This window comes from Lonchura striata, chromosome 3 (assembly GCF_050655825.1).
Source record: "Lonchura striata isolate lonStrDom1 chromosome 3, ASM5065582v1, whole genome shotgun sequence".
NCBI classification, from domain to species: Eukaryota; Metazoa; Chordata; class Aves; order Passeriformes; family Estrildidae; genus Lonchura; species Lonchura striata.
Genome location: NC_140705.1, coordinates 60,059,734 through 60,084,527, shown reverse-complemented (window position 1 = coordinate 60,084,527; position 24,794 = coordinate 60,059,734). Strand labels below are relative to the sequence as shown.

Below are 24,794 nucleotides of genomic sequence, written 5' to 3'. Positions count from 1 at the left end.
TTCTAGGGTATGATTCATCTGACCTATTTTAGATCTCTTTTTCTGGGTGAGATAAATCATGCTATAGATATCCCTAGTTCTATAGTCAGGTGGGATGTAATGTACCATTTGTGTCTGTATTTAAAAAAAAAAGTCATTATATTTAAAAAATGATGAGTTACACTATTAGTATCCAAGGAATGAATGGAGGAGAGAAACTGAATATTTAATTTGTACAAATTTTAGATGATGTGAATTATCAGCATGCCATCTATTACTACCACCTAACAGGCAAATGATTAGAGCAGAGCTGAAAAATGCTGGGAGGCAGTGAGGCAAAAGCACACACTGTTAAATCCTGTGTTGCTTGCATACTATGGATAGACAGTGGATTTTAGCCTTTAAATTGTCAATTTGGTATTCCTCTGAAAACTTAATTCACTGGAAGAAGAAACTGAACAGAAAAGAAGCAATTAAATAAAATCCTACAGTCTCACAGGGAAGCATGGAACAGGACAAGCTGTCACCAAAAACCAGTTTAATATAGTCTTGCAAAATCTTTAAAGAAACACCGATTAAGAAAGATTACTAACATACTGCTGTTTTGAGGGATTACACTATCATGTGTGTGAGTTTATACTTTAGTCTTTTGGCAGTGCTAAAATTCTTATATTCCTACATTCTCCTTTCTACAAGAAACATCCTTTTTTCAGGCTTCTTTATTGCCTCTATTTGACCTATATCTGCCTCTTGTTACTCACCATTACCAATCAGAAAGAAGTTTTTCAATATTAAAATTTATGTTAATTAGAATAAATTGGAAAAGCCAGCAGCATTTTTGTAGGTGTCTTATTACACTTTTCTTTCCCTGGAAAGTTGAGAAGTATAATAATTTCCCACCTACCTGAGAGAGGTTGAAAGTAGCAACAGTGCTGTCATCATAAAGAAGAATATTAATAGTGTCTAGCGCCCAGGTACTTTCAGCCAAAAGACCAGATTTAAGAGACATCATCACTCTCCAGGCTTCAGGAGTTACTGGAGAAAGAAAGAGGGAGAAGTAAAACAGTATTAGTGCATCCTTCGAGACTGTTAGCGAGTTCTGAAAGAGTAAACTATGATATTCGGAGGATGCAAATTTGAATTAAATGGTTACTGATTAAGACCCTATTTTCACTGCTTAGTTGTGTTCAGTTTTCTGTAACTGGTGCTAAGCCTTAGTGCTGGAGAATATCCTGGCAGGGCCATTCTTCCTGACACTACTGAACCTGAAATAATCATACAAACTTAAAAAACTTGACTAACCCAATTCATCAGTAAACAAAGGTAGAACACTCTGTCAGGAATGTGGAAATCTAAAGTATGAGAACTTGAATGGATGAAATGTAAGCAAAATTTAAGATAAGAAAATATTTGGGGATCTTCTTAAGAAGTAGGGGAGAAACAAACAGGACAAATACTATGGAATGATTTAATGGACCATTCAAAGAAAGCAGAGATTGCAACTACACAGCAGAACAGCATGAGCTTCCATGGAACAAAAACATGGAGAGCTTTGCTAAACTAAATGCTATATTGGTGATTTAACAGACACTCTAAAGGACCTTTCAACATATCTCATTTTGAAATCTGAGGCAAGCTTCATTTTTAATGCATTTGTGAAGACCTCAAGTCTCCATTTAAAATAGTGCTTTCATTTCATGTCAGATTGTCTGGGATGAATTTTACCTATCATCCTCACTGATGCATATGTTATTATATTTTTATGGAAAACAATCGCATTGTAGTTACAAAAGTTCACTATTTGTCAAGAGTATCTTAAAAATGTGAAAAAAACCCCAAAACCAGAATCAAAGTCCCTTTCCTCACCATTTACATTAGGTTTTGTTTTGATGCTTACCAATATCTTTTGAGGTAATCTTTCGTCTTGGTTTCAAGACTGGTTGGGATGCTTCTACAGAGCCTGGGGGGAAGGTAATCTCTCGCCTAATCGGTGGTGGTTGGGGTGGAGGTCCTGTGACCTGTGACACTGGAACTGTGGGTATAACCTTTTGCATCTTCATGGAGGGTAAGAAAGGAGACTTGCTTGGAGACATACGGTTTTCCAAAGAGCGCTGGAAGGACGCTGGACTTGGAGCTCTGGAGATGTGGTTTGGCATAGAGGGTGGTGTCTGGTAGGATGACTGAGGAGGTCTAGTGATAGGCTGCATGGAGGCTGAGGATGACATATAAGAAGGCTGCCGTTGGTTGACATGAGAAGGCCACTGACTCTCGTGGTTTATCCTCTGGTCAGGTACCATCATATCATCAGTGCGATTCATCCCTGGATACGGGGGGGCCTGTGCAGGGCCTCCTGGACCTTGCCTGTTCTGGTAAGGGTAAGGCATATCATTTCGTGTTGGCCACATGTTCTGCTGAGGACCTTCACTGGAGGACGATGACTGCATGGGGCCACCAATCATCTGGGGAGGTATTCCATGCTGCTGCATTTGTCCTGGGCCCTGCATCCTCTCCCTGTTATATGGGTATGGGTACTGTCCCTGCATGGGCCTCCTGTCAGGCCCTGTGTAAGCGTTGCCATACTGGTTATACATTTCCTGCTGCTGGTTGCCATACTGCATGTTATACATATCCCCTTCGTGGCGTTTGGCTGGAGGCCCATACATGCCATCCATGTGTCTCTTGTAGTTCTGAAAGATAATTTTTGGAAAGATGTGTCACTTTCACTCTACACACAATACAAATATACTGGATGAAAGCTTATTCAAAAAGCTGAAGGCACTTAGTTCTAGAGGGATCGTGCTGACTCTAGAGTCAGGCATACAGTGCTGTTAGGCTTGATCCCATGCTTTCTTTTTAAGCCTCTGTTTTGCTGTGCTTATAACTGAATGCTAATAGGAAGCTTATCCTTGGGCTAAATTTTCTTATGCTTGCTCTATTTTCTTCCCTTTCCCTTTCCTTCCCCATCTGTCAGATTAAATTCCACTGGTCATTTCAAACATGTATGAAAAGGCAACAGCCCTCACCAACTAAAATATTTTCACTTCTTTTTTATGCTTGGTCTATTAAAAAGAAAAATCTTTAAAAAAATTCAAAACCACCCAGTGAATCTTTTCAAGAGATGAGCACTGAATAAACTCTTAAAGTAACAAGATATGCTGCAAGCATGCATGTCAGAAACAGTAAATCTTACAATATGACATCAGCTACAGACAATAAATTTATTAATAGGAGAAAACAATCTGCTGCATTTGATATTCTGTGTAATTCCCAGGAATATTGTCCTATTTGGGCAACTGTTCTCTTCCTAAATCATCCTAATCACATTTAATTTACTGTGAGATTATTACAGCAAATGGTCACATCCAAACGTTCTGTTCTAGTTTATGCAGGTTCTTACCCTGCTGTTCTGTAATGAATTAGGCAATGTAACTAACAGCTGCCACCTATGGTTTATTCCCTCTTTGTTTCTCACCCTCTCAAAAGGGGAATGTTGTGTGAGGTAAGCTGTTTTACTTAGGGGAGAGCTGAGTGGTTTTTAAACCATACAAGCTTGAATGTATTTATGTTTAAGATGGCAGAACAAAAAAAAAGACATGTTGCTCTTTGAGGGGAAGGTGGTAAGGTTTGTAGCGGTCCTTAGTTCCTGTGGGAGTTTGTTCCACAGTTCAAACCACATTGAGTGCTCTGAAGCAAAAAATGTGAATTAAATGGGTGATTTTTGAATATATGATCTATGGCAAATTCAAAGTTACAGCTCCCCCGGAAACTCAGTAGCTCAGTAGCATTGTACAATGTATACTAATGTACTAGAGTTAAGATCAGATAAAATTCTCTCTGTATTCAATATGGGAAAGTTAAAACAGCTCTGGGATTCATAAAGTCATCTTCCAACTTTGGTGCACATAAAACCACAACTACTGTATTGTATGAAAGTATTTTTTTTAAACTTGCAATAGAGCTTTCTTGCTATCTGAGAAATACCTATCTCCAGCCTTACAAGAACTACGTGCTGTACTAAATTCCACCCTTGGGGCCAATTTATACATTAAGAAATGACTTGGCAGCAGCCACACCTAAGCAGGTCATGTTTGTTTTGCCACAGTGACTCAGTGCTCACAGCAGACACTTGGGAATGAAGCATGTGCCTTTTTAAAAGCACTCTAGCACCCTGGTTCATGCAGTGCCAACGTGCCCAATGGTCCCCAGTGCAGAGGACAGTGATGCACCTGACCTCCTCCCTCCTGTGGACATGCCCAGCAGGACACTGAGACTGCACAAGGTGTGTCTCTCTCTCTCTCTCTATCTCTCCACTGAGATGTGGAATTCTGAGAACTCACAGAGGACAAAAAGCCACCAGCACAGGTTACCTGCTGTGTAATAGCTCTTGGGATGTAAGCATTCATACAGAAATTGGAAAACCTGGCCCCAAGTGTTTCATTAGCCCCAGCAGTTCATGCTCCAATCACCTCCTTTGCAGGTCATTCCCTAGCCTTTGGGTTGTAGGTAAAGCTTTGAAAGGGTAATTTTTCACATTCTCCCTGAACCACTACAGAGTAAGATTTAGGAAATTGTAAATAAGCTACTGGCAACAGAATCTCTAGCTAAATGAAGAAGATCCTCTTGGGATGGGAGAGAGTGGCTGAGGCTGATCAGAATCCTTGTCCTTCATTCTCCACTGCTTTTCTGCATTGATACATTTTGCATTCAAGAGTCATTGTACAAAATATATAAACAGCACTAAGGACAGGGACAAATATATTTTTACAATTCTAGCTGTCTCCTTGCTTAAATGAACATGTAGTTAATATTTTCCCTGCACATGTTAGCATGGAATATCACAAACTGTTCCATTATATATCTTTGCAATTCCCCCACTGAATCACCTAGACTGCTAGCATATGCTCGTCATAAAAAACAACAAAACAGTTTTTCGATTTCTGAGATGTTATGAACCAAAGAGATAAGCAAGAAATTCTTAAATTTAAATTTATGTATGTTTTTAGTACAGTGCAAGCTAAGATCTCTTTTGGTTTCTCCCCACAGCACTCCCAACCCCTGACCCCAATTTCCTAGTAAAACTCTATGCTAAACTGAAAAGAACTATCTGAAATTGGCTCAAAACTAGTTTATATTTCAGGTTTTTTATAATAAGGAAATGCTTTATATTCAGGAAGCCAGATTCACGTATTGTATGACTAGAAATGAATTAATAACACACAGAATGAGACTGATCCTGTTGAAGTCAGTGGAGTTTTGCTACTGACTTCTAATGTGGGATTTTGCTCACAAGGTAGTAATCATGCATAACAAAAAAAAAACTTATTAATTAATGTCATTTGTATTTTTGAGTTGTAAGAGCTGGGGAGACGGTAATGTATAAATGTTTAAACTATTTTTAACACCTATAACATTCTCTCTTATGTATTTGTACCATATTATTACTAGAGATATCATGTGGGAATATGCCCTCTGATCTGTATTGAATATAGGTATCTCATATGACCCACCACAGAACTGAAAATAATTGAGAGTGCTGCTCATTTTACTTTGTTCCAGTCCTCTGTTGGGTTCACTTGGCTGCATGAAATGCCATGTTAAGGCCCTTGAACCTGCCATCCAAACCACTTTTCTATTTGTTCCTTCACTTGTTACTTCACTTCTTTGTCACTTCAGTTAACTATGCTTTTGTCTGGTTATTAACTTGGGACAGTCACTCAATGCACATCCAATGCCACAGAACATCTGTTAGAATTTACATTCTTCCAGTGTAATGAACACATTTACCTACAGCTGCACATACGTTGCTTATCTATACGACTGTGACTTTGACCAGAATTACAGTGTTCTTCTGTATCATAAGACATACACTGCATAAACAAAATTTTCAATGTATACAGAATCCAGGGGTGAATTTTTTAAAACCAATGTTATTAACATCACCGTTTCCCCCTCTACTACCTGCTGCTGTGGATACATTCCAGGTTGATGTCCTCCATATGGTGGCTGTCCTGAGGGAGGTCCTTGTCCTGGATACTGCTGCCCATATGGTTCATGCCTAAAATAAAGCATTCAAATCAATACTTATGGCTGCTGGAGTTTTCAAGCCACCAGGAAAAATAATTTCCTCTGAAAATCTTGTGCCTTGAAGGTATCTGCCATCTGGAAACAAGGTGAAGGCACAGTCTGGTACGGTCCTGAGCCTGAGGTAGTAAGCTCTGCTGGAGCTGGTTGTGGAAGGAAGGAGGTCAAGTAGATAGAAGAAAGGAAGCAATGAAGATACAACAGAGAGATTAAGAGGGAGCAGTCAGGAATGGGAAGAGGATATGGTCAGCCAAGAGGTAAGAAAGGCAGCTGCAGACATGAATAGCCCATCCTTGGTAGGGAAGTATCCAGCATACAGCTCAAAGGTTGCAGGTAAAAATTCTTGTGTTTTAGAATGCCAGCCTAATAGCAAGCTACTTTCTGGATTATTCAAGAATATATCAATTTAAAGTGAGTAAAGCCACTACTCATAATTTTGGTAATGTTAGTGTAATTTTTAATTAAAGCTACATAATGAAGCATACACAGTAAGAGACAAAGTTGTGTTGCACTTGGAAACTTATTTGTGGCCTTTAAGACCTCTGAGGAACACTACAGTGCAATATTTTTAGAACATATGAAATATGTTCTAAATGAAATATAGGTTGCTGAAATCAAGTACTTGGAAAGCATTAAGATTGATAAATAATTGCAGGCTAATATGTGAGTAATTCCTCTCTGTACACTATCAGTGAGAACACATCAACAATTAGAGGGTAATTATAGAAGTAATGTATCAGGGAGAGATACAGAAACAGAGAACTGGGGAACTTGACATGTTAAAAGAACTAATGGGACATAATTTTTTCCAAACATAGAAAACTGATTTTTTTAAAAGAGATGACCAGAAAGAAAGAAATAGCAATTCAGTATCTCCTAAAATTATGACATGGATGGAGAGAAATTATCCAATGCCAGTTAAAAGAACAATGGAAATGAAGGGAGTTGTCTGTAGCTGTCCAAGAGATAAAATTCAGCAAAGGTACACATATGTTATACATAGAGGAAGACTTCAGAAGTGGTATCATTTAATGCTGCTCTGGAGAACTTGGGCCTGTAAACTATGTTCTAGTCCTGTGTTGAGCAGCAGATACACAAGGTAGGATGTACCTACCTATTCTAACATCTCTGATTTGACCACTACAGAAAATCAACTGACTCACACAAGCCTCTGCTCCCCTGCAAGAAACTGAACCAATGGTAAAAGCCTAAACAAGAAAGCAAAACAGAAGTAACACACTGGGAGGCCCCATGCTCTGCCTGTGTGCTCTCACAGGGGCTGCTAGTGCTCCTTAGCTGGTTACTGTGGGTATTACACACAGAAATCAGTGTTCACCTTTGCTGGACAGGGTAACAATTAGGAGAGTATGTGCTTGGGTCACTGTTTGAAGACACCATGGTGCTTTGACCAGGCGGTACCATACTGCCTTCAGAAGCCAGCCCATGAGCTGACCTAAAAAATGACAAAACCTTATTCTGTAAAAAGTACTTATTTTCCAAAATTGTCAACCAAATAAAACAAATCGCACCCTTTAAAGGAAACATTCTCTTGACTTAACACCTTCCACTGGAGCCCTTACTCTCACCAACTCCTCAGCAACTGAACTCCCCACCTACTGAACAGCATGATAGTATTTGCTTTCCTTGACACATCTACTACTTAAAACTACTGACTGAAAACTACTTTGCCCTTACCCTTAAAGATCCACACTGCACCACTCTGTCTACCATCAGGCTAAGTACACAGCCTAATGAAAGTAAAAGCAGGAATATGGCCAGAGCAGGAAAATCTGCCAGAATACTTCATATAATCCAAACATTCCCAGAACATTCTGCTGGCTCTACCAATGCTTAGACATCACTGATTTCACCATTTTTTTCCCAAAGCCTATCCCTAGATAAACAAAAGAGGACCACATTTATTTCATGTACTTCACTGAAGGAGAAACTTATGAGAATCTTGTTGGACACACTGCAAGACTGATGTTGCTACAGACTCCAGACTCTCCAAAGGCAATTCACTCACAGACCACAAATCAGACAAATTTAGACTGTGCATTTTGTTTTTCTATAAAAGCTAACCACAACTGTTTAGGTGAAAACATGGCCAGGAGACCAACTCAAGTGTTATTTTATGCTACCACAGCCCAGCCCAGCTGCCAGCTGAAGGCAGCTGTCAAAGACATCCACGAGCTGATCTGCTGCAGCCTGAGTGATTTCTAAGGTGTGACAATTTCTCCTTATTAATTTCTGTGAACAGCTAGACTCAGTCATTACCAGTGGTTTGACTCCCAGTAATTTAGTAAGATGCTGTAGGAAATGTAGGCTGCTATGTTCTCTGAAAGGTGGAATGGGAAAATGAAAACGGAAGAGAGAGGATCATTTTCACTAATGGGCTTTGCTTTTCCCTGAAGATTGACTCACCTCCTGTCATAGCCACTTCCATAAGAGAACTGCTGTCGCTGGCTCATGCTCATGTTGGACATTGCTCCAGATGGACTCTGGTTATACATATCTTGTATTCCACTGTTAGGCATTTGTCCAGGGGTCATGAAAGGCTCATTGCTTCCAGGCACTGCAACAGTCAGGGAAATTAAATTTATTAATCTGGGTGTTTGAAGATCACTTTCTTTTCAATGAAGTATTTTAGGAGAATGTTCAGATCCCTAACACTGCCAAGGAGAATTAGCAGGTGTCTAACAAGCTCTCTGGGGTCTAATGGGAACATGTGATGCACCACCACTACCAAGATGATGGGTATAATATTAAGGAGCTGCAAGTGAGGAAAAAAATCTCTTCCTATGGAGCTGAGCTATCAGGCACCAGGCAGCTGTATCCCTCCGGTCTTCACAGCTGAAGATGAACTTCACTCTTGTTCCTTTCACCAAAAACAATGCTAAAAATGAACGCAAACATAAGCCTTACAAAACAGATGAAAACAAATCTGCTAGTCTGAACTACAAAGCTGTCAGAATCAAGCTTTTCTTTCCCCCATAAAACCCTCATACACACATATTCAATAATGTTGCTTTGGAAAGGATACTGTATCCTAATGTAGCTTCTCAAGTAGGATGGGCATATTCTATGGGTCCAAGAAAAGGCACTATTATCAGATATAAATCACCAAGCAAATAAAAGAGATTTTAGTCTTCAGTCCCTCATAGTAGATACTGAACAGAGATATTTGTTTCTACAGGATGAAGTGAAATGTAAGACAAAGTACAATACACCCACTTAATCTCATATGGATATAAAACCTAAAGTGAATCTAAAGCAGAGAGTTTTCCCTTCCTTCAGCTATATTATGTGTTAGTGTCCACAGTCCAGGCAAAAGGATTTAAAGGAAAAGCTTTAAAAAAAAAATCACATCAAAATAACTACCTCTTTTAAAGCATCTCCCCACTTCATCACATCTCTCTCTTTCCTCAGTTTCAGGGCCTCTTCTTGCTATATCTCCCTTTTGCTCTGTTTTAGCTTACACTTCATCTCCTCCACCTGCTCTTCTCTTTACAGCCATTGTAAGCCCTGTGTTCTTTCCTCCTACTTCCCTATATCTGAGGCATGCAAGATTGATTAGTTTTAAAATCTTTTTACAATATCCACAAAACCAGCTGTAGGTTAAGTACCCAAAAGGACCAGAGTAAATTTTGACATTAATTTTAAATGTTGCTTTTTAAAAATAAACAGTGTTTGTATCACCTTTTGTCAAGGACTGCCCAAGTAAGAAAAATACTAGCTTTACTATTCTGAAAAATAAGTAAACTGAGACAGAGAGCATTAGGAGGTTTGTTCAGTTTCACACAGTGAATTCCCACACCAGTCCTACTACAATCATGCATGTTGCTTCATCACTTCATATTCTAACAGTGAAGTCCAGCACTTGATTTGCAGAGTAGCTAACCAACCTCAAGAAATATAAATTCTAACCCTATGATTTATGACATTTCCCAAAATTTATTCCTACAAGTTTTTAGGATTCTATTAATTCCAAAATAATGGGCATGACTCTGAGCGGGAAAAATATGACCCGACCAGAAACTCAACTGCACTGCACCTTTTTTTTGCTACAAGAATGCCAATGGCAAAATCATCAAAATAAAGAAGCTCATTCTGACTACAACATCTTGATTGCCTAAGAGACAGGGAAGAACACTTAAGCTCCCACAAAGAAAATACCTTTTCTCATTCCACCGAAAGGATCTTTATTCGGCTCATATGGCATCCTTCCCATCATATCTGGCATGTTTATTCCCTGCTGGTATGGTGCATTTGGCGTCATGGAGTTTCGCTTTGGGAACGCTGAATCACTTACATCAGAAAAGGGATCATGCACACTGACTGCGCTGTTTCTAGCAGATTAAGAAAAAAGAAACATTAACATCATCCTGTATTCATAAGAACTGTGAAAACAGCCTAGACTACAATACAACTAGCTCACCATGCTGTGGCAGTGACCAGTGCAGGATGCATCCAAGGAAGATGCAAAAGACTTTCACAATGGACAATAATTTAAAAGAATCTGCTCACTTTTTCCTCAAACTTTTTTGTCTACTCACCTTAGAGATCAGGGTTTTTAAACTAATTCTATTGTTTGTGCATTCCTATTACTCATATAGAAGTCTAAACCGTCCTGAAATTTCACTAAGCTGTTTTTTTCTTTTTTACCTAGAAAACTCAATCTGAATTAAGATGATTAAAAAAGGTTCTTGCTGTCCTTTCTGCAGCATTACAGATGGAGAAAAATTTAGTTTGGAGTGGCTGTGCAAACAGTTCAGAGATCAGTCATGTTCCTGCTGAAGTCATAAAAAAGCGTTTTGCTGGATTTCAGTGTACTAAGTAATGTGTACAGTGTACCATTAATGAATGGTGAGACAGCTTCACTTCCGATTAAGCTGGTCTGTGAGACTTACAGAGCACAGAACTGAAAGGGATCTCTTGGTCCATCAAATTAAACCCTCTGCTATCTCAACTACTGTTATTGCATATGCTTTTCACAATTTGAATTCAAGTTACACCTTTAAACCACATGTTTTTCCTTCCTGAGCATGACTGGAGCTGCTGACCAGAAGTATACAGGGTAAGTGAGGAGAGGAAGGCTGTAGTTCTAAGTAGGTGCTGTTGTTGGGTTCCACTATCCTCCCCATTACTGACATATTCACATGCATCTCTTTGCACTGGTGCTTGTCTGATTCTTCTCTGGTGTTTAGAAAGCTAATGGACCTCTCTCTACTCCTTCCTCCCTTTCCCTCTCTCTCCTCCAAAAAGAAATAATTTTCTGCCACTTTTCAGGCTCTGACTGGTTTACTGCAAAATCCTACGAGTGTTGAAGCAGCTAGGAAAGACCGGATTAAAGTGATGTAGAACTAGAGCAATAAAAAAATGAAGCAAAGCCCTTTTCATACCTGCCACCCTGCATAGGTGTCATCTGTCCATGAGGTGTGGATGCTGGTGTTGGGGGCTTCAAATCGCCTGGCACTTCTGTCATGGAATTACTACCAGTGGATTGTGGAGTCTGTGGGCCTTGCAAGGAACCAGAATTAGCTGAAAATTAAAAAAAAAAAAAAAAAAAAGAAACAATTATGAAAAAGTAGCAGCCAAATTCCTGTGGAAATAATAATCATCAAGGAAAAATAATGGTTCTCTCCTCCAGAAGCCTGTGTATACCTTAATCCATCTCAGTACTTTATAACTTCCCCAAAGTCCTCTGAGATCAGGATATGCTGTGTAGTAATAGCCATCATCTTTCCTAGAACTATGAATTTAATCTGCTGCCTGAAGCAACATGAATAGAAATCATCCAGATGAAGGATCATTTAAATCAGAGGTCAGAGATACAAAGTTAATTGTCTGTAGTTTACAACAGAGTAAATGAAGGTTGTTCTTTGGCATAGCTTCTTCATATAATCACTATCACAACACATGCGTTTATAAGAAATATTTCAGCTAGAAGCTCTTCATCATAAATTTAAGCTGCTATATTAATATAAATTCATGGTTTTATTTAGCACTAAAAGGCAGACATTTCCATGGTGAAACATAGCAAATGCTTAGCGGCACACTGCAATCCCATGTCATCTTTGAGACAGCATGGCAAAACATGGTATTTAAGAAATGCACAATGCAATCTGGGATCAGAAGAAAACAATAACTGAAAGTAGAATTTGAACAGAAGGCTAAAGATAACACTTCTAAAAGAATTGTAAAAATAGAAATGGACACCTTAACGAAGTGTTAATTTGGGTCAGTTGATAGGAAAGTATACGTAGCAAGACCAGGTCAATTCTGCAAAGAATCTGTTTAATCTGCAAAAACTTGTTTGTCGAGATCTCAGAAAGCAATAGAGTATCTGCATTAGTGTCCTCCTTAATGGAGGTAAATACTTTGATATTCTTGGTATACCAAATGTAGAAGAGCATTTTATTGTTGTGTTCTGATGTGACTGAGCAGCAATAAGGGCATTAAATTACTACATCAGCTATAGGTAATTGTGAAGCTAATGGTAAGATACACCCAGACACCAGTCTTTCAGAGCAGACACCAAAGTTACTATTTTCATGTGACTACTGAACTGAAACATGCCCTGAGCCCAGAGCTCTACATAGCAGTTTTATGATTTAGAAGGTGGTAAGTGAGAATTAGTAACAGCATCTAAGTCTTGGATATGACAGGTCTTGCAGCAGAAATTCTTTCAAAGGAGAACTTGTAGGATTCAAGTCTTTAGATGCAACTGGGAAAAAAATTACCAACAGAAAAAATTTGCAATCTAACACACTGAGTAAGACATGGATTTGGCTGGAAAGGTCCTTCTTTTTTATGAACTGTCATGTAAGTATTTTATTGTGCCCGCCTACCTACGTTCAACAACCAATTAACAAAACTTTATAAATTACTGTTACAGGAAAAATTGGAACAAGCAGTATGGGTTTTTCTTCTGTATATGAAAGAGAATAGTTTATAATTGACTCAGAATCCTAGAACACTCATCATCCTGACAGGCAGAGCTTGTTTTTAACTGGAGAACACCTTTTTTATATGTGTTTCATATATATCTGTAACACATGTTCCTCTATCTGGAAATCAGTCTCAGTAGGAAGTGCATATGTAAAATCTACGTTGTGTGGACCACATTGTTCTTGTCCTCAGCTTTTTGAGGCATTTTTGAATTATGCTTACAAAGTAAGCATAAAAAAAAAGTTTAGGAAAAGCTCTCTGATTGCATTAATACACGAACAAGAAAATTTGCAACAACTAATGTTAGTCACATTAGTCTACAGTTAGCTGAAGGCTTTAGTGGTATAATAAAACAAAAACCCACCATTTTCACATAAAATGAGCTCTTTGTATATATGACCTCCAAGGTCAGGATCATTCTTCTGCCCTTGAGCTTTAAACTCAATTCTAGATTCTTCTAAAAAGCTTGAAAGCATTTCTGAGTTATGCCACAGATTGTCACATACCATCCTGCTTTATTAGAAACATGTAAGCAAACTTCTTAGTGTACCCATATACTTACCGTAATTCAGATATTGCCTAACTCTGCATATTTCTCTTATGCTGGGCTATTAGGAAGCAATTAAGCTTTTCCCTATCCTATCTGAGCAAGAGCTTAATTCGTATCTCCAGCAAACCTAAAGGAAACAAGTAAAAGATTTTTCTGTATTTACAAGCTGCCAGAGTGCAAAATTATTAATAACAATGTTTTTTAGATCATCTTCTATAAAGAATGGTTTAAAAGAAAAAGAAAGATACCCAACTTAGAAGCTACAAGTCCAATTTCTATTTTCAAGGTGACAGTTAAAAGGCTGGTTATTTTTCCTCAAGCCTAATTCTAAATGACTAGTTATATACAACTGAAAAAATGGAAGACAAATGCTGTCATGAGAAGGCAAAGTTTCTGGTACTGCTTTGTTAATACACTTTGGCCCTGACCTCCACTGGGCTAGGGACACTTCTAGAGAACAGGAACTGTAAGTGTTCCAATTTCTGGATTAGGACTCCATCTACCAAGAAGAGCCTGTATTTCCTATTTCACCTTAAATTTTACATTTGTTGGGCTGCACTCTGAAATTTTGACATCTATTTTTGCAGGGATTTTATTATGGTAGATGCTAATTTTGATTGTGGATGTTGTGAACGAGAAACAGTATAATTTAGAATGCTTCATAAGCTTCGATATTAAACCAAGCTCTAAGAAGGAAGACAAAGAACAGTGTTCTTTTAGGAAAAGTAATCTCTGCTTACATGATTCTGCAGCTACCTTGGGGATGTCCAGGAAAAAACCTGGGGGTTCACAGCCAATGAATTCCTCATCTCATATCCACATCTAAGCAGTAACTGTCTTGCAGGTATAGTAACAGATTTGTAAGAATATGCTTTTCACAATACAAAATACATAAAAACTTAAATACAGTTGACATTCTGGTCAGTGAGAAGGGGAGGTCATCCACAGTTTGCTGTGGAAACATGTGTTAATAACACATGATAGCATACATTATTCTCTGCAAAGCCTGCATGGCAGTAAGTATTGTTTTCAGGAAAGACCTTTTATTTACCAGAGAAGAAATATGCAGCTAAAAAAAAGATATTAAACCTTCCTCTTACCAGCATTTTTTTCCCTTCTGAAAAAAAAGGAAGGAAGAAAAAAAAAAAAAAAAAAAAAAAAAAAAAAAGAAAAGGAAAGAAGAATGAAACCTCTTGAAACTCCATTAATGTGAGGCCTGACATGCTCTCTAGGATATCCCTACCTTTTGCCAGAAGCTACAAATGTATACTCTAAAGTAAACAATGGAAAGGTTACTGAAGGTTAAGTACATTCACATACTTCAGAGTGAACAGCCAGCCACCACGCTGGGAAGATAATTTACACAGCACGGACCCAGTGCCCCAGCTAGGCTGGACTGGGGCCGCTGCTGCTGCAGGGCCCCCCGGGCAGGCGTGATGCAGGCACAGGGCCACCTCCGCCTGTCCCCCAGCCACCCCTCCCAGCCCCTGGCCCATCCATCTTCAGTGGGGATTCCCTGGCTGGCCTCATGACACGCTCCATGACATCACCTGCCTGCTAATAATAGCACTTCAGTCAGCCACCCGCCAGCAGAGACGGATGGGTTTGGTTACAGACGCGCTCACTGAACGGCTGTGTCCTGCGGTGCCGTGCCGTGTCCCCCGCCACCCCCCTCCCCAAGTCTCCTTTCTCTGCTGCCAAGGAAACGCAGGCAACACACTCCTGGCGCCTTCTTGCTCCCTCTTTCCAGCACAAGCATATGATTTTTCCAGGTTTGCTTTAATGAAATCTCTGTTGATGTCAGGGCCAGCTGCTGTTACTCACAAGCATCCTCAGCTGGACCACTTTGGCCATGCTGTTCATTCAACACAGGATAAACTCTGAGCCTGTGATTTTGAGAGCTGTGCACACACAACCGTACACTGCAACTAAGAATTCAGAGTGCCAGAGTACAGCAATGGAAGATAACTCCTTCATGCTGATGCTCCTTTGGATTTTTTTCTCCAGCATCCATTACTGCTTACAGTAATGGTGCGCAGAATTCTGCTCAGTTTAGAACTTTCTACATTATTTGTGACCATTTTGGTCAAAACCATCAAACGCACATGACAGGAAAAGCATTTTGTCTTTCCACCTGCACCTGCTCCTGGAAAGAAGGAAGCCCCTCTCTCTAAGGGAGTTTTTATGCAGTGAAAGTCATCAGCATGTGACACGGCCCTTGGCACAGGCCCAGTGATGACGACAGAAGGCCACCAGGGATCCTCCAATAGTTAGTCTGTCATTAGGCATTTGCTGCTGGCCTTCACTGCTGATGGTATTACCTGACCCAGGCAGATTTAAGCTGACACGAAGGCCTCAGCCTACCACAAACATATCACCAACTTGCACAGCCTCACAGCAGTGCAAGGCAAGGCACATTAAAACATTTAGGACCCCAACCCTCCCCAGGAGCTTTATGAAACAGCAGAAGAGGCTCTGACAGGCATTTGACGTAGGAACTATTGAAATGAGCACCTAATCCTAACCCTAACACCTTGGCTACTGTGTAAATCTCTGCCAATCAAAGCCAGCCAGTCTGTCACTTCGCTGCTCTACTCTCGCTCCTTTTTTCAACTTCTTATAATTGCTGACACTATCGTGAATTTCACTGTACATAACACTAAATTTTTCACTCCTTTATGTACCATTTACCTTATTAATGATGTTGTAAAAAACAGAAGTGATGCGAGAATCCTGAATATAGTGCTACAAGGAAATGGACAAACATGTGATCCCAGACCATTGTCTTGCAGCCCCATGTATTTGACTTACACGTTACACCCTTTTCTTGACCGTGCTCCTCCATACAATCTCCTCGCCATGGCTGTCGCACTGTGCTCCCCAGCACTCCCTCTATGCCTGCACTCTAAAGGTCATCTGTGAGGCAGTCACATAAGCACCCCTTGGATGTGAGATATCTGCAAGAACGGATTTGCTCTAAGCTGCACTTCAGCCTGCTCCCACCTTGCATAACCACCCACCTGGAAACTCCGACGACATTAGAACTGAATCCTTCTCTGTACCATAAAGGCTGCCAGTCCTGATGTATTCTTAGGAGCAATTTAAATTTTTAATTTTAGAAGTTTTATGAAGATCAGCTGACTTCTAAGATCTCAAAACTTGTTTCAAGCATCAGCTTGTTAGAACTGGACAAAATACAGCACCCTCCCCTCTGAGAGAAATTCCTCTGCTTTTCTATCAGATTAACTTCAGCCCTAATACTGTAACTAGTTCTCTGCAAATGGATTTGGCTTCTAAGTGGCTCTGCCTACACTGAGCTAACTGCACAAGAGTGGCTAATGGTTAAAGTAAGGACCTTTAGAGGCTACTGTTTATTGTTGTATTGGGCTCCTGTTCCCTCTGAATGCCAAAGAGTGACAGATTATCTAAAGTATGTCTACAACTCTGCTTCTTTTGTGCCTCTAAAATGTTAATGTTGGTATATACTGAAGGAAAAGGAACAAGAAAAAAAGCTGACTATTAAAGAGAACAGGCTTGTACTCTCTGAGGCATCTATACCTCAGCGGGATTTCGTGTACTAAAGCTGATACACACTGGGAAAGCCTTTCTCTGTACAGAAGTGCAGTCCCATTCAGTGACACGAGCTCTTTTCTCTCCAACAAAACAAACCTTGAGATCCTTGCTTGCTTCCCCCTTTTCTAGTCTCTATGTCCTGCTGTGTTTTTATTTTAGAAAAATAGTTTCAGTTCTCCTCAAAGACAGCTTGCTTGAATGTTATGATAAAATTTAAACTTGGACTTTGCCATTTTCATTCATAGCATCGTGATGCAAAAGGACTCTGTAAAGTGGTACATCTGACATTTCCATTACTTTGTTTCATGTTTACATATCTAAATAGCAATTCTTCATCTCAAAATTCAGCTGATTTAGGGTGATCATCCCCAAATCAACTACTGAGAACAGTACTGGAGACAGAAGGTAAGGGAAGAGAGAACAAAGTGTAATACGCTTTCATTTTTGGAGACAAAGTTATTTATTCTTCATTGTCCTTAACAAGTCTAACCATTTCAGCTTCACTTACCAGTCTTCTCAGGAGATGATGGGCACCTCCAACATATATTATTTTTTGGAGCTGTGCACACTCAGGACACTCTGTGCTTATTTGAGACAGATAAACATTTGGACTATGGGCTTTACTTCTAGTACCAAGTGTTTTTCTCTATCTTCTAAACTTGAATTGCAAAGTAATCTAATCTCCTCTCTATTAAACAATCACCACTGGGGTGCCTTATAACCCTAGGTTTTAACAAGGTGGAGGAAACATTGAAGTTATTACAAAGAGATGTACTTAGGAAGATTTTAACTAAACACTCCCTCAAATCCTTACACTGAATGAAATAGGCTGAGAAAGATTTAAGCCTTATCACTGTTATCTTTTTCTGTACTGAGAAAGCACTATTGTAAGAGATAATCTTGGAAAGGCCAGAACTTTATTATATGATTATAGAGGTCTTTGCAATTTTCTAGTGTCCATGATAGGGTACTGAAGTCATGCAATTGCAAATTGTCTGCAGGGCTTGCTGTGTCTCTGACTCTCCACTTCCCATTTTCAGCCAGTGAACTGTACTAGTAGAAACTAAGTGAATTAATATTTTCCTGAAACTGTTCTACTGCAGGAAACTCCTGTAAACATTCCAGAAATTCTATTCTCTTGGCAATAAGTGATGGTGGTCTGCCTAATACGTAACTGTGACAATAGTTCACAGATTTTGTCAAATTATTTTGCTGGTCAGAAAATAATAACAAAATTACAAATAATTATTAACAAAAGTAATAATCCAAAATAATTAAAGGGTTTTTTTACTCTTCCATGGGTAGTCCAGAAGTCAACAGCTAGACTAATACTATGACTCTTCCTATGTACTTAAAATATTTCTACTTAAGAATAGTCCTGCCCTGAGTATCAACTGCGACTATTAAATCTTGAGTATCTTAAGTGACATAGAAATAATACTGTGGTTTCAAACACCACACTCTAAATGCAAGAAAGAGCAGCCAAAATAAAGTAATCTTAGCTCCAATTTTTCAGATGAGAAGATAAAAGCAGTGATCCTAATGACTTACCTGACACACAGGATTAGCAACAAAAGAACAGAGAGTGTGCCTCCAAACAGGGATGTCTGGCAGTGAGGACACACTGTACTCTCAGCTCTCCATCTGCCACACATTCAACACGAGCTGCATCAGAGCAACCATGTGAGACACGCCGATCAGTCCAGCATCTGCCATCCTGCTCCAACTGAAGTCTTGCTGATCAACAGTTGTGTTGAAAAACAGCTTCAGTCACAGCAAGGAAAGTGCAGGTACCAGAGCTTGACCTTTAGACAAATGCATGCCCCTGTCTTACAGCAGAAGCACATCCGGGCAGACCTCTGTTCTTTTTGTTATGCCTGTATCACTGAATGTTAAGGGTGCGCTGGCACACACATCTTTCTATGTTGGACTGAGGAAGCACAAACCAGACATGCAACTGTGGTGACCCTTCAGAGTTAACTCTGATTTGGCTCAGGAACCGGCTCCAAGACTGAGAATGAAGATTCCAGCAGGTTTATGCTTGTTGTTCCAGCATTATCCAGACACATTTATAGGATGCAACAACCTAGTATGCCTTGCATTCAATAATTGGTTGTGTAAGGGGCTGCAGTTTATTTGACTTACCAGGAGATGGCGGCTGAATCTTAGGCTGTTTCTTGGTATCTCCAGTGCTGAAGACTTCTGGAGGGGGCTCCTCCCCTCGCTCAATCTTGCACTCGAAGGCAAACAGGTACTGAATGTATTGTTTTTTCAGGGAGCTGGCTGCGCTGCTCGAAGTGCCAACGTTCAAGGTGGTTGCCAGCTCACGCCACTTCTTGTTTTTATTAACCTAGCAAAGTAAACGGCAGAATCATTGGTTTGCAGCAAAGTGTTTTGTTTAAGACAGGAAACAAAAAAAGGAAAAAAAACCCACTTAATGTCTACTTGCTTTACTTTTTTTATTTTCCTCTTTTAACTAATGCTCATTACTCCCACACACAGTAATACACAGACAGCATTTACAGTTATAAAGCCATTAAGGAACCTGCTGATAGCTACATAAAAAAGCTTTGCTTGTGGAGTCTTCTGCATGGTGCATCCTTTAAATGTCTTACACCCTTCCAGGGCCTATGCTCTTCAGTTAGCAATCCATCTCCAAGCAAATTCCTGTTCACTCACTCCCTCCCTGACACCCACCCACACCCACCCGATTCTAATTAAAAAGCAGCTTCCAAAATATAATTTAGAGAGTACTAACAGTGTTATTCTGCAATTTGTTTGAACATTGATATGAAAAATAAATTTTTCTCCCAAATAGCCACCAGCTGTCAAGCAGTTCAGCTTGTAATTCCTGGTTCAATTCCTTTCACTTTAGTGCATCTTGCAGGGATGGATCAATGATCCTCTGGCTAGATGAGAGGCAGAGTAAAGTCAGGCCCCTTAATTAATTAAGGCAGACTTCAAACACTCAGGGCTAGTCCAGCAATACTCTGTATTACAATGCTGACTGCACCACTCCACTGTGAGTCTTGTTTGCAGTGTAAGGCTAAGAATATTGAAAGACTCTGCTCAAACACAGCTGATCTGTAATAATAGCCAAGTTCATTTGTCATCCTGGGTGATGCCACTGACTCACTCGGCTGTACCACTCGTAGCAGCCACTGCTTTTGCTCTAACACCTGATGTCTTTAAGTTCATTCAACCAGTTGTGCAATTTATAGGTATGATCCAAGGAGCAGGGTCAGCACCAAAATAAATTTGCTTTAAACATCTGAGAAATCTCATCATCTGTGGGTAGCAATTCTGATTCCATGATTGTCTGCTACTTGCCCTAAGGCCTGGTATTTTAATAACCTTAACTTTGTACAGCTAGAAAGATTATCATCAGCCATACTTTTCCTTAGTCTGTTTGCCAGCAAGGAAAACATTTTCTTAAGTTTCTCTCAGTGTTTAATAACACTGTAACTGCTGCCAGTCAGCAAAGATCTTTTGAGGATGGCATTAACAGCAAGCAGGTTGGCATGGCTATGCTAAGTGTTTTTATTTCTCTGGTACATCCTGCAAGAAGAACCCAGGAGTTAAAGGAGACCAGATTTTCATTAAGTGCCCTTGTTGAGGCCTGAAATCCAGTTACACAGCTCTTTGTGCCTACTGGCTTACAGCTAAGTGGTGCGTAATGAACACATTGCATAATGCAAACAGAAACATTCATGCCTAAATGCCCAGTATATTGGCATTTAAAAGAAGACTCCCAGCAGCTGGTCTGTTAGTGTTGGGACCCCATCAACAGCAACTCTTCAGACAGGGGATATGCACCACTGCTGCACAGCTCCACTCCCTGCCACTCTCTGGGCAGAGTCATGAGATGTGGAGTGCAGCAGTTGGAGCAACAGCTTTTTAGGAGGGCATCACACAGATGCATTTAAATAAAACTCAGCAAGGAAAGCTTTGCACCTTTAAACAGATAAACACGGTGACCATTCATGTGGGCACACCAGCAAAACCAGGAGCCCTCATTTTAAGTGTTAATTTTAACCAGTACTAAAGCACACACATTTGTAACTCAAGCTCTTTCAGAAATCAGTCTAAGTGAACAGCATCTATTCTTTGGCAAAGTATAATGTCTGTCACTGAAAATCAACACTGAATGTCCCAAAATAAAATAAATTTCCATAATAAGAAAACATGCATAACTCTCTAGAATATCCCATCTGCCCCCCATCTTGCTCAGTTTTTGATGCTAAGAGTCACACTGTGGGCACAATCATGCTGTATGAGGCAGAGCAGCTGCATGATACAATTTACCTGTAATAAAGTTTCTAAGCTAAAAGTAATCAAATCCATATGACGCTGAGGGGCATGAGATGATCACTAAAAATGTCAGGATAACATCTCTTACCAATCTACAGCATTTAACAACTGGCAGAATAAACTATATTAGGTTTCTCTGCCTTCCTTTAATAATAAGAATAGCTATAATCCCTGGATTTGAATGGCCAATGATCAAATTCAGTTTTCAAATCCTATGTTGTGAGGTGTACTATTAAAAATAGCTTTGGAAGGGGTCCTAATTGATGTTGGACATTCCTTTCTTGAACTAACAACATATATTATGAAAATATGTTCTCTTTATGAGAATCTGTTTGCCGTATTTTTGAGTTCAGATTTTGTAATTGGTGGAGAATTGTATGTTTTAATATTATGTTTTCTACAATATTACACATGCATATTTATCTACATGTTAGCTATGTTTAAGACCTCATTTTGCAAGGCATTTAACAAATGTTCTCAAAAACACAGAACTTATGAATCCCTGCACTTCACAATAGTGTCTAGTGTCTAGCCAGTGATCCCCTAGATGCAAGAGATGCTTTGTAGAAGCATCAGACAAGGACAGGTGACTTTGAATGCCAAATCTAAGACTGCAAGTACCTACCATTTTCTCCTGCTTTCCCTTTAGATGCTAAACAGTGAAGCATTTCATTTTGCTCTGTGGTGAACATCCCCATAGAACTCATGAATATTTTTCCAACATCCCTATGCAAAACTTCAAATTAACTGGTGAGAATACAAATGAAAGCTTCTGTCTCCCATCTGTGACTTTTTTATTCTCAGCTCTTCCTGCTTTCATTTTTCTTCAACTCATTTAGGTAATTCACCTTTTCCTGGTAATCATTATGTCAGCAAGGCAACCCAAAATATCCTGTAAGCATTTTCCAAATACAGCATAGTCTATGTCTAAGAAACACATATACCATATAAAGACAGTCGGAACTAAAGGTTTGGGATGAAAGAGTGCATTTTAAGAATATTTCTGCAGTTTCTCTGGAGAGATGAACTGAATTGTCCTACAGGCTGTATCTCTATATAGGAAAAATGGACTTTAAAGTCTCCTTTTCCTTTTAGCTCTATCATCTTCTTACTCATAATTTTGATCCAGTGGCCTTTTCCTATTTTCTTCTCTCAGCAGCATTACTAGATTCCCCTGAAAAGGCAACAATTTCATCTGTCTACAGCAATGGCCAATCTCGATTCAAACTCCAAAGTTTTAGGGCCATTATGAAGCCCAAAATGAACTCCAGACAGCTATCAAAGCATGGAACGATTTTCTTCAACAATATTGTCTGGGATGAAAACCTAATGATGTATCCAGCAGGAATACTCTAGAAAAAAAGAATATTGATTTTTTTGAAGGTTCACTTTTAACTAGTTCTTCTCACCTGTGCTAAACCTCCGATCTCCTTGACACAGACATAGAGCCTGAACAGGTCCAAGGGCTTCTTGCCCACAGCTGGCAGACTGGCCACAGGCGTGCCCCTCTCCTCCATGAACGTCAGGTACCGATCCACCCACAGCTTGCGCTCTGGCTCATTCCCGAGCTCATAGACTTTAGTGATCTTCTCTCCAGTTGTGGTAGAGGAACTTGATTTCTAAATTGTAAGAAGAAAAGAAAGAGTTGGGGGAAGGGTGGGAGGGGAAGGGAAAAGAAAGTAAGAAACTCACAACATTGAAAAAGAGAAGATGTCAAACAAACTAAAGCTATCACACAACAGTCAGGAATGAAGGCTACTAGTTCAGGCACAAACAGTACATTCTGTCCATATACAGAAAAGTCAGCTTTACAAATAAAGGGCCCAAACTCCCCATTCTCATATTTCTTTCACTGATCTGAACTTTGGATCCCAGAAGGCAAGTTTCTGATGTTGCCTCATGTAATTTTAAGAGGAGGTAGCTGTCACAGTGTGCTTCTCGTCTACTTATCTCAAAGTGCTTTGCAAGCAACTATTCTGGTAAAATTAGAAACAAGTTTGTCCCACACAAGTTTAGAAAATCCTAAAACCAAACCAATCCTCTCCTTTTTGCCCTCAAAGATGGGCTAGAAAACCTGAAAGTGATCCTCTAGAGCAGGAATTGCACAAAAATAGCCTAAAGCGTGAATCATAGCAAACTAGTACAATGGAGAAGTAGTCCTCTCTTCAGAGTCACAAATGGTTATGCTTTATTACCACTTCACACAACTGGTGGCCAAAAAGCAAGATGAGCAAGAGTGCCTACAGTACAAGGAGATTGGTGGCAATACTCTTTGTGAACTGCCAATTAGCTGCCTGATGCAATAAAGCTTGTAAGTAGCAAGTACTCTTCTCCCCTGATGGAGTACTAATGATATCCATCTCTTGTTGTCCTTGCAAAGGGAATGTGTGTTATGACCCGGGGAAAACCAAGGATGGACAGCAATCAGAGCTGAGACACCACCAGAAAAAGCAGAAGAGGTGGCAAGAGCAGAATTCCATCTCTGTGGCAAAAAGGCAGGAATGTACCTGCTTTTCTGCTGCTCTTTGGGCTTTACATCTAATGAAAGCTCACGTTATGTTTGGCTCTCTTTTCTCCTCTTTTTTTTTTTTTTAATTTATTTTTTTTTAAATGTAGAGATGGCAGAAAGATGAGGCTGCTACACAAGCTATAAATTCTCACTGCATCTTTTCTGTGCAGTGTAACCCTGTGAGCTGGGCTCTGTGCCATGTGTGGACAGACCCTGTCACAGACCCTACCCAAGCTGCCTAAGCTCTGACAGCAGGAAGGGGCTGCTGCTACAGCAGGACAACCCTCCTACTTGCAGAAAGTGAACTGATTTGCTCAGCAGTGGAAGATGGGAGTGGTTCAGAATTAAACACAAGCGAAAAAGACTGCCATAAAGCTTTGGGAAAGGAGCCAAATATGTGAAGGGAAACATATCCTTTACGTCTGTATAGTAAAAGCCTAAACTTTGTTGTTGATTGCAGTAGACACTTCTTAAAACTCATATAGTCAATCACTCTTTCCCTCTTTTGCCTTTTCCTTACTTTGAACTGAAGACAGACTATTGTCAAGTAAACAGAAACTCATTCCTAGTTGAACATCTCTAAAAAAGATCCTCCCTGTACCTCACAGATGCTACAGAACCACTCACTTTGTCCATGTCCCCACATAGTGGTGAGGCCTGGCACTCAACACCATGAAAGAGGGACACAGCAGAGTAGAACCCCACTGCCAGTGATTTCAAGAGCATTGCCACCATTTATCTTGCATGTTAGCCTGGAAAATATGACAGACTCTGTATCTCCTTCCAGCTATCAGGTACAACTTGGCAAAACTGGAAAAGAGTCAGGAGAAAAGAAACATG

The 24,794-nt window shown here is 39.8% G+C and overlaps 1 protein-coding gene across 9 annotated transcripts in view; it reads right to left on the bottom strand.

Moving 5' to 3' along the window:
• Positions 1-24,794, bottom strand: part of ARID1B (AT-rich interaction domain 1B) — a 325,659-nt gene that overhangs the window by 4,654 nt on the left and 296,211 nt on the right. For 8 of the 9 annotated variants that reach the window (XM_085575256.1, XM_021532087.4, XM_085575257.1 and 5 more), the window contains 8 exons: positions 22,855-23,064; positions 19,280-19,484; positions 11,463-11,601; positions 10,237-10,409; positions 8,485-8,635; positions 5,938-6,034; positions 1,877-2,666; positions 884-1,014 (listed from right to left, as the gene is read on the bottom strand). In XM_085575256.1, the coding sequence (XP_085431382.1) occupies positions 884-1,014; positions 1,877-2,666; positions 5,938-6,034; positions 8,485-8,635; positions 10,237-10,409; positions 11,463-11,601; positions 19,280-19,484; positions 22,855-23,064 (1,896 nt within the window). Of the gene's footprint in view, positions 1-883; positions 1,015-1,876; positions 2,667-5,937; positions 6,035-7,396; positions 7,514-8,484; positions 8,636-10,236; positions 10,410-11,462; positions 11,602-19,279; positions 19,485-22,854; positions 23,065-24,794 lie in introns of all 9 variants that reach the window. The other variant, XM_085575259.1, reaches the window with a different exon arrangement.